Here is a 17,942-nt window from a genome sequence, read left to right as displayed (position 1 = left end):
CAGTTCTCTGCCGCTTGCTGCCACACTTCATACTCATCCCCTCCCAAAGCATCACTGCTCCATATCCGAATTCCTCATTCCCATTCTTTCATTGTTTTATTCTCTCTTACCAAACTCTTTATCATTCATTATTTTCTTTCTCCTGTTGCTGTATGGCTCTTTGACCAGCTGGTGTTAATCCTTCCCCCGCAGCAGCCTGGGTCCTTCCTGCCCTGGCTTCCTCCAGCCCCTTGGTTACTTCTCTCCTGCACCAGTGAGCTCAAGCAATGCAGCAACTGCAGCCACTCCTTGTTCTTCACAGCCAAGGGTGGTTTCCTGTCACTGTAGATGGCATTTGAGTCCCATCTCTTCCCCATTTAACTTCCACAAACTGATCCTAATGCTGTCTGTGTAATTCCAGTCTCAGGTCCCTCCTCCAGTTTACAAGAGGACCATCTTTTCACTCCTCAAACTTAAGCCCACCCCTGTGAGCTAGCTGTTGTGCCTGGCCTCACCTTTAAAAACAACCAATTTGTCTGGCTGAAATGAATAAGTAGAGAGCATATGAGACAGACATATTGGCATGCAAGAATTTCACCCCAAAAATGAGATTGTGGAAGAGTTCCCTTATAGCCACAGCAGAAGTTTTGTGCTTTGGCAAGATTAGTAATAGGTAATAGGGGGAAGGTTTCTTATAATACTAAGGAAATTACTATTGCTTATACAATGGTAGCCACTAGAAACCCAGTAATTCTGATATTTAAACAATTATTCCACAAAAATAGTTTTTAAGAAACAACACATGCATCATTCTCTTTATTTGCTTTCTAAGTCAAATTAAGCTACATAAAACTCTGTACTAACGTATAGATTATGTCCAGTTTTTTAATTAGTTAAGACTAGCCTGAGCATGCTTATGTTGCACCAGATTGAACACCATAGAAACAAGAACTATTAAATGCATATTACATTTATAAAGACGTAAATACAAAACAATATTGTGTATATGTTATATTTTTATCCAAATGTAAATTATTTCATATTTATTTTATATATAAAATCCTATAATGATTCCTGATAATCCACACCATAAGTAGACAGAAAAAAAAAACCACAAAAGACAGAGCATGAAAGATGAATTGCCAAAAGTCAGAAAGAGTACCAGGAATATAGTCATGTTACCAGATTACTTTCGAATTTGATCTTATTCCCTATTCCATCATCATCATCATTCTTAGATTGGATAAGTGAACATTAAGACTGCACCAAATGCGTAGGATGCAGACCTTGGAAATTATACTGTGTATTTGTATTGGGTTTGAACAGCCTGGGTTTGGTAGCAGGGGTGGTTCAGGGGTGGCTTCTGTGAGAAGTTGAGAGAAACATCCTCTAAGTCCCGTAGAGCGAACGCCAGCTGGCCCCAAGACAGACCTCACGCCAAAGCAGGTGGATGTGCCCGAAGGAGGCTGTGACCCTGTGAGAAGCCCGTGCAGCAGCAGGCTCCTGGCAGGACCTGTGGCCCCATGGAGAGAGGAGCCCATGCTGGAGGAGGTTCCCTGGCAGGACTTGTGACCCTGTGGGGGATCCACACTGGAGCAGTCTGTTCCCTGTGGAAGGGACACCTGCTGGAGCAGTTTGTGAAGAACTGTAGCCTGTGGGAAGGACTCACGGTGGTGAATTTCATGGAGGACTGTCTCCCGTGGGAGGGACCCCACACTGGAGCAGGGGAGGAGTGTAAGGAGTCCTCCCCCTGAGGAGGAAGGAGTAGCAGAGACAATTTGTGATGAACTGAACACAACCCCCATTCCCCGTCTCCCTGTGCTGCCTGGGGAAAGAAGGAAGAGAAAATCTGGAGTAAAGTTGAGCCTGGGAAGAAGGGAGGGGTGGGGGGAAGGTGTTTTAAGATTTAGTTTTTATTTCTCATTACCCTACTCTGATTTGTTTGGCAATAAGTTAAATTAGTTTTCCCCTAGGTGAGTCTGTTTTGCCCATGATGGTAATTTCTGAATGGTCCGTCCCTGTCCTTATCTTGACCCATGAGCCTATCATTATATTTTCTGTCCCCTGTCCAGCTGAGGAGGGGAGTGACAGAGCGGCTTTGGTAGGCACCTGGCATGCAGCCAGGGTCAACCCACCACAACATTCATCTTCCAGAGCACAAAGACACAATGTGATAGCTATGTCAGGTCACTGCTATACATCTCCAGCTTTAAAAAGGCAATTGCCTTTCTCTTCTGCTTTAGTGTACGGAAGCCCTGCATGATAGCTTTATAGCACAGTCAGGGCTAGAAGAAAATCAGTAAACAGTCAGGAGTAGCGGCACTCAAGAAATAGAACACTTAATAGCTTATATTTTATATTGTTTTCTACTTTTCTCAATTAATCAGAATAAATTTGAATGATTTTTGCAGTCCAGGACATGTATTTTTGTAAAATGCAACTAGAAATCTGGAAGAAAGAATAACCTTATCCTGCATCAGGATCAAGAACGTGAATGTGGTTCTAAGTCCAAAGAGGATATCAGTGCAGCAAACAAATTCACTGACAGTCCTGTATATGAAGAGAAATAACAAAGACGGTTTCTTGCAAGAACTGGGAATTCGGAAATCTACACTGAGATAAGAGAAACACTCCAAGAAGTAGACGTCTTCAACTGAATTCTTCCAGTCCTGGCAGAAAGAAAAGCACATTTGAGAGGTAATGAAAATCAAGAAATGACTCATGATGATAATGCTGTGAGATGAGAAAATTGCAGGGAGACCTTGCTTGTTCAGTGGACTTGGTGGACCCAAGCATCTAAGGAAATCATCTTGTTGGACTTTAAAATAAAAAAATTTAAATGAAAAATATCTAGAAAGATATTTTAAGCCTATGTAGTATCCTTCCCTGGTTCTCACACCAAAAGGAAAAACTTACACTAACAAGGTTGAGGAGCATACAATCACCAGGAGATGGAACATCATGGAAAGAAATGTTAATACTGATGAAAAGAACAAAGCAGTTGTAGGTGGTGAAGTCAACAAAATATCTGTGCTTAACCAAGCCAATAAATTAGGAAAAGCAACTGAGAAAAATGAAGTGTTTGCATCCAATTACATGAATATACATAACAAAACGTAGAAAGTAATCGTACAAGAATGGATTTAGCAGTGCTTCCACCACATTTCTGCCATCCTTGTCATGACTGGAATACTGTGATGGATAATAAGAAAGAAGTAAGCACAAAGATGGTGAAATACCACTTCTGGAAGAATTACAAGAGATATTCTAGTGCTTTAGACTACCAGACTAATGTGCTGAAAGGCAAGTCAACATGACAAACTACTTGCAGAGACATTTGTGTACCTACATTCTGTTTCCCATGCAACAAGCTGCAACACTAACACACACTGAGCCAACTCAGCAGTACAAAAGTGATTTATAAGCAAGCAATATATTTATAGCAAAGATCACCATGAATATACTTATAACAGCTCCACAGCTTAACCTTTAGCATGACATTGTTAATGTATAATCTGGGCAAGTGAGACTTGTATATAATAAAATTTTCTTCAGTCATATAATTAGAGAAAAAAAAGAGAGAAAGAGAGCTGCCATATAGGAAACTTGTGATTAAAGATAATCTAGGACTGGTTAAACATCTAAGTGGACATTTGTCTTCACTTTTAGATATAATGTTGAGATAAAAACACAGGCCGAATAGCTAAAAGGAAGGGTGTTTTGAAACATAAATCACCATATTTGAAATGAAAACAGGAGATTGTAGTTTCTTGATTAAAAGTTACCAGTTTAACTGCTGTCCCAGAGGAGTGAAAGAGAAATTGTGTGAAACTAAATCTATTTAGGATGGTTTTAATTAAACTATTGATTTGGAAGTGTTACTCTTCAGTCAGAGAACAAATTCCCAGTACCAGAGTTTAAGGGTAATGGGAGAGCAATCCAGACTATCATAACCAAATAGTACATGGGGTGTTTAAGCACATTTTGAAGAAAAGTACAAAAATTTGAAGTAAATAAAAAAGGTAGTAGAAGTAGTACAAATAACATGGGAAGGGAGGGAGTAAAGAAGTAAAGACTCTTCTCAGTGGTGCCCAATGAAACAAGCAGAAGCAATGGACAGTGGTTGTGTTTGGTGGTGGTGTACTGTAAGGATGTTCAAACACTAGAAAAGGTTGCCCTGAGCAGTTACACAGTCTCTATCCTTCAAGATATTCAGAACCCAACTGTGTAAGATCCTGGGCACCCTGCTACCGTGGACTCTGCTTTAAGCAGGGTGGTTGAACTGGATGGTCTTCAGAGGTCCCTTCCAACCTCAGCTATTCTATGGTAACAGCAGAATTTTTTCCCCATCTTCACTCTGGTCCACAAGAGGAAAGATATTCTGCCTGGGGAACATCTAATAGTTATTTCTAGATTTAGCTAATCAAAAAGTTACCTAATCAAGGAGAATGCAGTTTCCCAACTTAAAAGCTCTGTACATTTTGGATACAAATCTTTCTAAACATCTAAAGCACTGGACACCGGTGCTCTAGCCAAGAAAGAATGGATACTAAAACTGTAGAGATATTGCATGACTACAAATAGAAGATGTGATTATTGATTTCATCTGCTAAAAGTCAAATTAATTTTTATTCATCTGAGCAACACCTCTCTAATTTCCTAAGAAAAACTATAAAGTATATGCATTGATTGTGGATTGCATTAGCACCGTGAAGGAAGTTTATGCTTTGTGATGTATAACTGTTGTGGTTTAACCCTAACTGGCAACTAGGACCATGCAACCACTTGCTCACTCTCCCCTCGGTGGGATGGGGGAGAGAACCAGAAAAGTAAAATTGAGGAAAGTCGTGGGTTGAGATAAAGGCAGGTTAATAAGTAAAGCAAAAGCCATACTCGCAAGCAAAGCAGAACAAGGAATTCATTCACTGTTTCCCATAGGCAGGCAGGTGTTCAGCCATCTCCAGGAAAGCAGGGCTCCATCACGTGTAACCGTTATGTGGGAAGACAAACACCGTAACTTAAGCATGACGTCATATGGTATGGGATATCCCTTTGGTCAGTTGGGGTCAGCTGTCCCAGCTCTGTCCCCTCCCAGCTTTCTGCGCGCTCCCAGACCACCCGCTGATGGGGCAGTATGAAGAGCAGAAAAGGCATTGACTGCTTAGCAACAACTAAAAACATTAATGTGTTACCAATACCATTCTGATCCCAAATCCAAATCATAACCCCATACCAGCTGCTAGTAAGAAAGTCACCTCTTATCCCAGCTGAAGCCATTGCAATAATACAGCACAGTCAGAAAATACTATGAGGATTTTTTCTACTATATTTCTGTTATTTGTGAGAATGCTAGAAACCATCACGTTCTATTTAAAAAAAAAAAACAAAACAACTGAACTAAATATTGCTCATGGCAACTCATTTTGAAAATACGTCACAGCTTTTATAGCATAGCTGATAGTTCAATGCAAAAGCAAGAGACTAATTTTCAAAGATGGAAAGCATAACCATGATTTCTTATGCAGAGCAGGTAATTGAATGAATCAAAAAAGATTTTTGAAGCTACATATTAGAGGCCACGAAACATTTCCAAGCTCTCTGCTGGCTGCACACTGGAGAAAGAATCCAAGACGCACCACCTCCCTCTATTTTCCCACATGTTAGTTTCTGTGCAGAGAAAAACCAGGCACGTAGCCCAGACAGGAGTCACAGCACATCCGAATAGAAAATGTTGACACAGCCTAAATTATATCTTTGACCATGTATGTGCACAGATGCTTTATTCACAGTCCAGCTGTGGAATCTTCACATCAAAATTAAGTATACAAAACACACAATTTGAATGCAAGTCTGTGACCACTGCAGTTTTAATGTTTTCTGTCTCACTATTTCTCAGGTTTAACTGCAGGACCATCCACCCTTTAAGAGGCATCTTACACATTGGTTTCACAGAATTTCCAAATTTGTACAAGTGTAACAAATTTTCCTCACCTTTTTTTAACGTAATTTTGTATGTGTGAGGGCAAAAGTGTGCACACAATTTCTGTTTGGTTTATTTTACAATGGCTTCTTGAATCAGCTTCCAATATCTTACAGATTAAGACTTTATTCAGTATAACACTGTGCCTTATTTTTAACATCTTAAGGGTTATAAAATAAAATACTGCATTTTAAGCAACACTTTCCACTAAATAATTAATCAAAGATGTTTTTTTCCAGTTTTAATGCTAAGAGAGAAGTAGTTGCTACAGAAAATAAAAGGAAAAAATCAAAATAGAATCAAAAAGAAGTATTTCTCGGGAGCTTTTACTGTGAATTAAATTACATTTATGAAGTCATGAAAGCCTGGCAAATAGGACAAACAAGCAGTCACAAGAGCCTAACAACCTAGATTTTTAAAATTTTCACTTACAGCACTTGGCTTCATCACGGTTATCTGAACAGTCAGGTGTGAAATCACAAAATTTGTCAGATGAAATACATTGTCCATCCCCACATGGAAAAAGTCCCAGTGGACAGTAAAAAGATGAAGAATTAGCATCTGCAAATTCTGTTTTCCCTTAAAATTCAGAAAAGAAAATATAAGTAAAAACACATGTATATAAAATTCTAAAAAGTACTTTTTGTCTTCTTTGAATACATTAACATACACGGCATATGGAACATATTATTATCACCTCTGAAGTAAGCTAGATTATACCACAACATACTAATGTCTGATGCTCTTAAATTATATTTTACTCTCCATAGTATTCAAAGACTTATGTGAGAAATTAGCAAAAACTCCTTAAAGTTACACGGCCAGGCTCCAGTTCAGACGTGAGGTGCTGGGTACAGCAGCTTTCTGTTTGCCCCACAGTCGGGACCAGGTCCTTCAGAAAAAAATTCTGCTGTAGCAGTGTTTTCTCTGTGTTCAGCTCACAATGAAAATTCCAAGAAACCAAATGTTTGATGTTGTACCACTACTAGCTTGCACCTCAAAGTAAATTAATGTTTCTTCAAATACCTAGCTACTATCAACTAAACTGTAAATAGGGATCAGAGAAGCCTTAAAAAAAAATAATCAGTGTTGTGTTTTTATTATTATTATGCCTTTAAATTTCCCAATAAGGAAGAAATTCAGATATCTGCTGGGTATAACCCATCAGTATTACCACTGGCTGCATGTGTGCCCGTGTCATTTTAGAAAAGTAGTCATTAATATTCCAAAGGACCAGAAGCAGCAGTTTGACAGAAGGTTACACTTATTTTATATTTTCCGCCATTTGCACTTCAAGATTACAGAGTGAGGGTACACAGGGAAGTTTGGTGTGTACGTTAGATATTTGACAGTAAGGATGGGAGCACGCTCTTGCCCTAAAGATAATGCAGTGGAATTTGCTCTTCAGTGGAAGGTATAAAATGCTTTACTTATGTCTCCACACCCAAGTATGAATGTGGGCAGGTACTGTATAGGAAGTGGTATCTGGAAATTTCCACCACAGCTTACTTCACAGAACTAGTACAAACTACTTATAGCAGCTAGTGTGTAACACAGGATGAGAGCCTTCGTTATAGATGACTGATTACAGCAGATGAAGTTTTTCCTCAGATTATCCCCTACCTTTTTAAAGGTATCTTCAGGTTGTCAGTTGAATCACAGTTATACACAACAGACATGGGGTAAAATGCATTGAAAACCACGGAACTTACCTTCGCTTTCTTGGCTGACACCTGGAAGGGTTTTATTCACAACTCCACATTCATCTGTTATACTGATGTCATCAACAGCAACAGTAGCATTTGTTCTAAGAACGGTAGCTTGTAAAATAATCTTTAAAGACAAAGAAGTAAATTAGCTCGTTAAACGTGACATAATGAAAAGACACACACGCACACATATATATATATATATATTCCTTTACAATTTACTACATCTGTTCGGGAAGTAAATAACACCTACAACCAACTCTGAATACCAGCCAGAAAAAACTACAATTGAGATTTGATCAAAGTCAGAAATTCACTCCTCAACTGTCAAAGCCATATCTACCTTTAATTATGGAAAGTTACACAACCCAGGTGACCTTGTTTCAATCTAAACTGGTAAAAGCCATCACTACTTAAATGAACTGTCTTCCTGCCTGAACCATTAAAAGTTATACACTTTTTTAAAATGAGCTATTCAGGATTACCAGTTATGATGGTTTACAACTCTATCTATTTGTGTTCATCTGCACTATGCCTGCTGAAGTCAACAACATGTGGTACCATAAATGCAGGGACTGTAAGGATGCGTTTGTAAATACAAAGCAATATTCAGGAGATCATAAAAGGAAGTAAAGCTCAGTCATACCTTACCAATAATGAGAATTGAGTGTCCTTTCTTTTAGACCATTTTATAGATGAGGCATACATTGAAGAGACCAGAATTGGAATTTTGATTTGCTGAATCCTTATATTTGAGTTGCTCGTTCCCCTAACAGTTCCTTTCTAAGTTTTAAAAAAGTGTAGCAGCTAAGATTATGTAAAAGTAAAATAAAACTCGGAAAACTGCTAATTTTTTGTGTGACCAATGCTGTAAATTGAAGCATCTGCATTTTTTATAGCAAGTTCACTTTATAAAAGCTACTGCGTTATTGCTACTTAATTTTTATTAAGAAAAGCTGATCCTAATGTATACAATACTGAAACAATAGTGATGTTCTTTAATAGCTACATCTATTGAAAAAGCTAAATGGAATGCTTTTTTATATGAGCATTAAAGAATAGAAGGTCTCTTTTTGTATTTTATTATGAAAGTAAATGAATTCTAAAGTCCAAATTAGAGTAATCTTTTGAAAGCAATGTAAATGTACTTTCTAATTACCTGAAAAGGTACATCTGCAGCTACACTTTTTACAGGTATATTCACTTTTGTCCACCGCATCTCAGGTAATCCTGAAATGTCATGCAGTTTTTCCAAACTTCCATCTGATGCACTTCTCTTAAAGACAGAAAGCTGGGAATCCTGAGATAACTGGTACCAAAATCTTACCTGTTGAAAGAGTTTTCAATGAAACACTTTAAAAACTATATCTCTAATCTTCAATAAATTCAGTACCAACTCATATACATACATTATAACTTAGAATGGCATAACAGGTCTAAACACAGCCTTGGCATAAAAGAAAGACATGTACAAAACTATGGCATGTTGAGGAGCAGTATAATGTCCAAAGATAAAACCATAATTAAAAGTAAAGTTTATTTTTAATACTTACTTTTAACTTGTATCCATCAACTTATGCAGACCAACTGGTATGACCTCTCTTAACTCTTTTTACCTTAGTAAGGACTTAGAAACTTCTCAAAATTTTTTTTTTTTTTTCTCAGAAATGCTGAGTATAAGACAGCTTCATAAGTATGTTAATCTCAGAAGTGCAACAGTTAAGGTGCTTATATGAAAGAAACTTAATCTTCTATTTCCACAAGCAACACAAACGAAAATTACCTGAAGACAGATGTTTAAAATAATCTATTGATCTCTTAGAACAAGTGGATTGACCAATGTATGGGAGGGAAAACCAACAACTGTAAGTGGATGAGGCTACAAAAAATTGCTTGCTGAGCAGAAAAGATCAGAAAGCAGTGAGAACCCCAGTTCACTATGCTTGCCCTGCAATACAGAATAAACCTGATGCATTAATTACTTTTTTTTTTTTAATTACTGTCCAGACAAGAATGCAACTGAAAACTGCAGGGAAGAAATAAGATTTTCAAAGAGTAATTTTTTTTTTTTTCCCCTGAGTCCTTCCTGCTTTTTCACAGGGTGAATGACTAAAATTTCTTTAACTAGAGCCTTTTTACTTCCCTGCAAAAGCCTTGAATAATAGTTGAATCTTCATGAAGGTAAACCAAAAGCTGTAAAAATAGATCTTCCCACCCAATTCTCTGCCCATCTTCGTATGATCTTACACTATGAATCTTGGATAATCACACTACAAAGAGAAAGTTTCCTTTTATTTCTTCATGTTATATCAACTTTTAAACAGAGAATACAGACCATTTTGAGCTAACAGCCAAATGAAGCGTGTTTTTTTGCAAGACAATAACAAATACAAGAAAACCCATCTTTAGCCCCAGGGCAGACACGGGTGCATGTGTTATCCAGCTTTCAGTTAGACATGAAACAATTAAAGTCTTTTATTTGAGCAAGGCAGCTGACACAATAGGCTGTACAGGTTGTAGAAAAGCATTATATGAGGGACCGTAACAGGCAAAACAGCCTTAGGGTGGTGCTGTAATTTTTACTTATTTTAATTTACTGTGAACTAAATAAAAAAATTCTAATCACTGGTTGGGCTACTGAGAAAAAAGGAAAAGGAAAACAAACTCTTAAACACACACTTCAGCAAACACCTTTCCACCCCCTTCCCCAGGCCAGTTTAAATCAAACATTTAGCCTATTCCCTTCCTAGTCTTAATTTCCCTTATTTTTGCTGCAGGTTACACTCAGTTTTACCCAATTTCTTTGGTGAGGCAACAGGTGGAGCAGGAGGTTGGACATGTGAGCAATGGGTTCTTTCTGGCGCTCCCTACAAGTTCCCCTTCCCTGCTCACGACTTCTTACTCTTCTTCCTCTGCTTCAGCTCAGGGCTTTGACAGGCCACAGTCCCTCTGAGGCATTCCCACCCCAACATGTGTCACCCACAGACACAGTCTCTTGGGGGTGTCTCTGTCCCAGTGTAGGTCACCCACAGCTGCAGTCCTCTCAAAACCATACGTCCTCCAGCATGTACATCCTCCAGCATGGACCACCTCCTTCCATGGGTGCGTCTCCAGCCTTGTCCCCAACAATGTCCCCTTCCACACATCTTCTCCTTGTTTGTCCCCAAGACATCTTTTTTATAAAATTTATTTATATCTTTATTGCTTTCAGGGAAAGTAGTAGTTTAAGAGTAACCAGACTCTGAGAGGAGTCTCTTCTTCAGTAAATTATCATATTAGTGTCTTTTCTAAAGCTGTAGACCCTTAGCGTGCCAAGCAATTTGAAGAACAGGACTGATGAATTTGAGAACTCCTTACATTCAAATCACTGACTAATAATCAGAAAATCATCACGCATGTGGATTCTCTACCTTTCACTTCTGGACCTGAATTTAGCCATAAAATTGGCAAATACACCAAAGACATGAGGTCTGCTATGTACGAAGGGAGAGTTGCTTTTTGCTTGTGTTACACAGTACAAGGTAGATCAGTGGCTGCTGGTGGAAATATTTTTGTTACAACACACTTACTTTTTAATATCCTCTGGCTTCATGGCTGGTGGACTTGGCCTCTCAATTTCCCATAGTGTTTCTTTTTTCCCCGCTCATGAAAATCGTGTATTATATAAAATAATTTCAAGACTTATTAATAAATTGAAATACTATCAGGTAACTTTTTCCCCCACCAGAAATCTTAAGGAATACAAAGCATCAGGTATACAAACACTTTTCAAAGTGAAGAGCTATATCCTAAAGTAATTAGTTGTAAGGTTTATGTTTATGTTTATAACACAGTTTTTCAAACAAATTTGTTTTCATTACATAAGAAATAAAATTACCTTCCCTCTCTATGTCTACTTGTTTTACTTTACAATGACTACTCTGTCCATTAAAGAGCCATAAACAGAGAGCTAGGACTAGAAATTTGCCTCCACAACTCCAAAAATGAGCTAAATGAAGATGTTTCTCAGCTGACATCTACAAAAAGACTCAACTAAAAGAAGCTGCAGAAAGAAGTTACTTCTAAGCTTCAATTAGCCAGTAAGGCACAATACAAAACTGTTATCCCTCAACTCCAATTTTCTTTCTTTCTTTTTTTTTTTTTTTTAAACAACTGGAGCCAAAGAACTTGTAAAGCTATTAATAAACACAGATCTCTTTATGTAGATCTTTTTATCCTCTCAGTGGGACATCCAACAGAGGGCAACATCTCACATTTATACACAGAGAGCATAACACACCAATACACATCCTAATGAGCAACCCCTACTCCTTACTCTTTCCCAGAAAATAAAGTCTACAGGGAAAATGTGGCAGAAAGCCAGGCTTCCAGTCTTCAAAAACACTCTCTTTTCAGACATGTATAGCTGGATAAGAACTTGCCCTAGTTTTTGTCGAATCTGGGAACTTTAAATACATTCAATACATGCATACTCAAAATGAAAAATAGTTTATTTTCTGACATTGAACTAGAGAAGTATATGTGCATCCCTGCAGTATTTGTATTCATTTTGAATGCAGACCAAACTCTGCAATAGGTCTAACCAGGGTGATTCATTGATTCACATACCAGTTGTGCCCAGTTCACCTTAAAGGATTCCAAGATAAATTAATCTGAACTTGAAAGGTGCTTATCTACTCAGTATCAAAGTCTACAAAAGAGGTCTGGAACTGCCTGAACAAATCCACTGTGCGTACAAAGGCTGTTGGTATCCCAGGAGTAATGCACCATGCAGGGCTCCGATGGGATGCTGAGAGGCCTTCTGTGTTCCCTGCAGCAGCATTTTTCTTTATTTCATTCTGCATCAGTTTAATTTCTGATTCTTTACAACACTAAGCAGCCATGTGAGGATTAAGAACTGAGACAGTTCATTAAGTGACAGCAAGGTGCTGTTCTTAAATCATTTAAGAGGCTTCTACTCAGCTGCAAGTCGCAACTATTCAGCTGAGATCTGGTGACTCATTGATGTGCACAGTCCAAGTCGGCTACAGTCTCAAGTAAAACAGATTTATCTAAGCTAACACTTGTTTCAGGCCCTTTACACTAAAAAAATAAAACTAAGAAGCTTAGGTCTTGCTGGAATAAAATCTTGCTATTTGTTGGGCCTTTTAAATGCAGTTCTTCCACGCATTGTTTTCTGACGTTTTTATTTTTTAAGAAAGTTTTCCTAAGTGAATTACAGTTCCTATTCTACATTGAGTCTGAAAAATTAAGCAACCGGTCTAAATTTTAATTTGTTTCTCTAAAGCCTTTTTTTTTTTTTTCCACTGAACACAAAGAATTATTTTGGCAAGCTCTCCCTATCTTTTCCTTTTCTTGTCTGTGACTTCTTAAATCAGGAGGCATTATGCAGTAGCAGAAAAAAACATGACATCATAACTACACAACTTAGCTTCTCCCCAATATGACATAACTTTGAAAAGTTACAGAATAGAAAACAAAAAATGCCTCGAAAAAAAAAACCAACACAAAAAAAACCTTATAAAACTCTACAGCATGTATTCACTTTATTCAGTGGCCAAAAGGATAAACAAAAGTACAATTAGGAATGTTTTCTTGTACTATGTTCTTTAATAATATAATTATATATTTAATATATTTCTTCAAGTTCTGTCATAAAAATACATATTTTGTTGAAAAAGCCAACATTCCAGTTATAAAACTGTGTTTTAATTTTTCGTCTAAGACTTTTCTATTTTTTCATCCCTCCTGACCAATTTTTTCCAGGTAGCTTTCTAGTTTCTCAGATCACCCACCATCCTGGCTGGTTTCATTTGCATTCTGCCACAAACCCACAAGACATTTGACAAAAAAAGCATTTCAAGGCAAACTCTCCAGTACTGCACTGATCAGCTTCAGAAGCATCTTCCTCGAACCACCGATTAAAATTTAGTACCTGTTTGGAGCATGGTAGCTAACTCTCTCTGGTCATACCAACATAGTTAATCTATATAGCGACTTCAGACCACAGCTGTCCTGTTACGGGATGTTGGATGTGTGAGTCTTTCCTGCCTACAGACAGTGTGACTCTCTGCCAGCGCTTGCTCGAAAGTCAGGCTGCTTTGACTGGGAGTTGATATGGCCCTGAAGTTATCGTCCAGCTCGGTTTGTCACAGCCTACAAAAACCTGAAGCACAGCCTTAAATCCGAGTCACCTGGCGGATGCTTTAGAAAGAATGATAATCAGATATAAAAATTTGGCAGCAAAGCAGTAAAAAGCCTGCTGTATCTCTCTTCTCCCAAAGAATCAGTCTCTAACTCCTTCCAACGATATTGAATTGGAGCCAGTTTTTCAGCAGCAACACTTACAGTATGAAGAATACCATATCTGCACATCAAGTGAGTGACAGCTTACAAAGGTGGGGACAGTTAATATCAAGCTGTTACCTGGCAGCAGGAAAGCCCAGGGGATAGCTTGACAAGGAAAGGGCTCCCCAGATGAGACATGGCCATCTTTGTGTTCATCTGACGTGAGCCACTGAAGTAAATGAATGCTCCTGTAAACAAAAATCAAAGAAATATGAGAAATATGTCATGCTCCAATGGCAAACAGCTACCTCAGAGAGGTAACTGCGTGTTCCATGAGGCACATAAAGCTTATTCATAAATGTAAACAAACGAGACAGCTTTGACGTCAGTTCAGTCTCTGTGGACAACGAGGAGGGTCTTGGAACAGGCTGCAACAACCAGTGTCTATGTAGGCAAAGACAAAATAGAATTGCTAAACACTCGTGCCTCTTTCCTCCACAGTAAAATTAACATGACTCAGTCTAAAAATGAGGAAAGAGGGGGAAGGAAAAAGAGGTATTTGGGCAGCCATTGCTAAGGGCACCCGGTCATGGTGCCTGCAAGCACTTAAACCTGAGGAAGTAAATCCTGAGCACTGCAAAGGGAGTTCAGATGCTGCTTCTGTGAGGATGTTACTGTGCGGACCCACTGGATGGGTTTTTTTATCTGCCATCTTTAGGCAAAAAAACCCTTAAAGACCCCCATCCTCCAAACACTACAACTACTTCCCATCGCCTCTGCACGTTGCTCTTCCGCTCTCTGCATGGGCTGGGGAGAGCGAAGGGACTGCAGGAGCTGCAACACAGAGCAGCCTGGAGATCAAACACCATAGACCTCAGCTGGGATCCCTAAAGGACATATTTTAATTGGCTTAAATAATGGTTCAAACAGAATTTAGAACAAAAATTAATTTCCTTTAGGGTACAGTATTCACTGTCAGCACAGCCCAGTCAGTTTTAAGCATGCTAACAATGTTGCAGAGCATGGGAGCCAATGGAATAAGCTATATTTTCTCATGGGGTCCACAGACTTGACATTGTTGTCTGTGCTAGTGGGGATGAAAGCTTAATTAAAGATCTAATCTGAACTCTGGCAAACGAACTGCCTTTGGATTTGAACTACAGCAGATGTGCTTCAGACAAAGGTAGGGAAGGATAAACATCTTCAAGGGGCCCTAAAGCAGCATATTTTGAATGCCGTCAGTGCTGCCTTCACTGAATACTGAGACTTTTTCATGAAAGTCTATGCAAAACAACACTAAAGGCTCAGTCTTGTTTGCGCATTGATATTACACATATTGCCTTACATCTTGGAAAATCAGCTATTGTGCTGCCACAGTCATACTCCTTAGCCATTTATTTCCCATGGATACATAATGAAGCAGAGGGTTAAGTCCAGCCCCACGTGAATAATCACATCGCTTTAGCAAGGCTGGCACAAAGAGGTGACCGTTACAGCTCCTTGTACAGACTGGCCAGGGAAGCTCCCCTCATTGGAATGCAAGAGTACTTCAAAGGATCCTCTTTTAATTTGCAGCTGAGCCTCTACAGTAGCCTTGTTAAGATCTTCATTAATCAAAATTTGCTGCTGCCCTCCCCAGGAGAAAAGAGAGACGAACACTCTGCAGTATCACAGGCAACTGTTGCAACCTGAAGGACCTTGATTTAATGTTGGCAAAAATGTGCTCAAATTCTGGGAGACTAATTCTAAAGCCCTGATGTGGCTGTAGCAGGAACAGTGGTAGATGGGTTCAAAACCACCTCAGAAAGACCTTTGCACTAACGTATATGGGGAACGCATCATTACTGGGCTTGAGAAGTGCTGCATGGTAACCTCAAGATCTGCTTGAGGCTTCAACTCACAGCAACATATAAAGGTGTGAACCTAACTTGTAATGATTCAGGTATCAAAGCAGCTTAAGTACAGCAGCACATAGCTCCATACGGGGTAATTTAACATGCTGCTTAGGCTGCAGAGCAGATGTTTCTACCAGCAGCCTTCATTATGACCACATTACACCTCAGATCTCACCAGCAGCAAGAATAACCCTCATGGGAAAGACACAGACATATCCGTGCCCTTCTCTGGAGGTGTGAGAGTTTGAAAGCTGTGACACAGTAATGTTTGCAGACAATGCAGTAATGCAGATCAAGCGCCACTCTAGAGAAACAATAAAATGACATATCAAATAGCTGCTGAGAAAGTGAATAGCAACTTTGGAGCAACTTGGGGAGAGGTGGGAAAAAAGGCACATGGTCATGCAGTTAGAGTTATTATATAGCACGCACACACATAATCATACCACACGAGAGTTTGCTCAGATGAATTTTAATCCTGGATTTCCTCTACCTTTAAATGCTCAAGATGAAATACTTAATATTTCACATTCCTTTAACATGAACAGGGGAGACAATGGGGAGGTCTGGTTGTAAGACAATATGTGTCATTAAAAAAAATTAACTTAAAGGACTATTGAACTGTAACCCAGATTTTAAAGTAATCTAATCTCCAGCACTTGTTTAAGACTCCCTGTACATCCAAATACAAACCATTCATAGTTCTGGCGTTAAACTGTTGTAGTAAATTTAACTTAATGATTGCTTATTGTTGTTTTTCTTACAACATCCAATTACACTATATGTGATTTTGAGATATTTACCAATATTATTTGACAATGACAAACATGCTAGGCAGTTTTAGTTTTATACAGTACATTGTAATAACATTTTTATTTTGGAAAAATATTTTAAAACCACCCTCTACTGGAATAAACTTTTTCCAGCTGAATACATTGTATAGCAACTGTGGGCTGAAGGAAGAACAACTGTTCAAAGGACATTATAATTACACTAGACTCCAGACAAAACTGATTAATTTACCTGCACTCTACAAAAAGTTACAGTCATATTTTGTCCAAATAATATTTTCAAGAACGGCCCCTGTGTGAATATTCGGTACAAATATGCTTATGATATGCATGAACAAAGTTAGCTATGTCAGTTCAAAGGTCAGTATCCCAAAAAATTAAGGCTGCATCAAGTCTCATTTCCTCATTGATTGTCCCAGCGGAAAATGAAGGTTATAAAGGCATAGTAACCAAATCATATCTAAGAAATAACATCCCCGAAAAAACAGCTTTCTGTGGCACGTTACCTATGTTACACACGTAATATGTAGCATCCATTTTCAAATCAGTTTTTATTATCTGTCTGTCACCATTTAAAAGTACAAATACTCCTCACATAAGGAGGAAAATAACAATAATAAAAGAAATCTCACCACGTCCAGCATTAGTTGTATGACCTCTGCCAGGGAATCTCCTGTCCAGGGGAGCCTGTGCTTTCATTATGTTCCAGTCGGCGTCACCCAGGCTTAGCGGCTTCCATCCACAGAGGTCAGTCTCAAAACCACATATAGTGTAATTAGCTGTTGTAAGAAAAGCAACAATAAGAGGTCATTAAGTTGAATTTACTACAACAGTTTAATGCCAGAAATGTGACTGGTTTGTATTTGGATGTACAGGGAGTCTTAAAGAAGTGCTGGTATGTTTCACTGAAAGCCAATTATTCAGATGGACAAAAAGTTCTAGAGTACAGGTAACAGGTCAGGCAGGCCCTTCTCTTCTTAATCAAACTCAGAACCATGAAGGGAACCACCTATAAGAGAATAAACTATATCAAATTAAATATGAGACCTGTACATAGGCTGCTGATCAATTATGAAAGTAATATTTTATACTTTTAAAAGATGAATTTTACTGGAAAGTTAGTTATGAATATGTGGAAAAAAATCAAATTTATTTAGTGCTTTAAATACACTGAAAGTAAAGATGAATTAAGCTTCCACTTAATTTATTTTTGATAATGAGATTTAAATTTATGAATTATTTAGGTCTCCTAGCAATTTTTATTGCAAAGTAAAAGACCGTTTTCTCACTTGGTATGGAT

At 38.4% G+C, this 17,942-nt stretch overlaps 1 protein-coding gene across 1 annotated transcript in view; it reads right to left on the bottom strand.

Annotated features, from left to right (window-relative positions):
• Window positions 1-17,942, bottom strand: part of MALRD1 (MAM and LDL receptor class A domain containing 1) — a 268,564-nt gene that overhangs the window by 210,319 nt on the left and 40,303 nt on the right. Inside the window, exons 10-13 of the mRNA XM_009887147.1 lie at window positions 17,275-17,421; window positions 14,095-14,204; window positions 8,828-8,995; window positions 7,672-7,792 (exon numbers count right to left, since the gene is read on the bottom strand). Of these exons, the coding sequence (XP_009885449.1) occupies window positions 7,672-7,792; window positions 8,828-8,995; window positions 14,095-14,204; window positions 17,275-17,421 (546 nt within the window). The remainder of the gene's footprint in view (window positions 1-7,671; window positions 7,793-8,827; window positions 8,996-14,094; window positions 14,205-17,274; window positions 17,422-17,942) is intronic.

This window comes from Charadrius vociferus, unplaced genomic scaffold (genome assembly GCF_000708025.1).
Source record: "Charadrius vociferus isolate BGI_N301 unplaced genomic scaffold, ASM70802v2 scaffold126, whole genome shotgun sequence".
Taxonomy (NCBI): Eukaryota; Metazoa; Chordata; class Aves; order Charadriiformes; family Charadriidae; genus Charadrius; species Charadrius vociferus.
The sequence above is the reverse complement of the archived record's forward strand: the minus strand, read 5'-3'. Positions and strand labels throughout refer to the sequence as shown.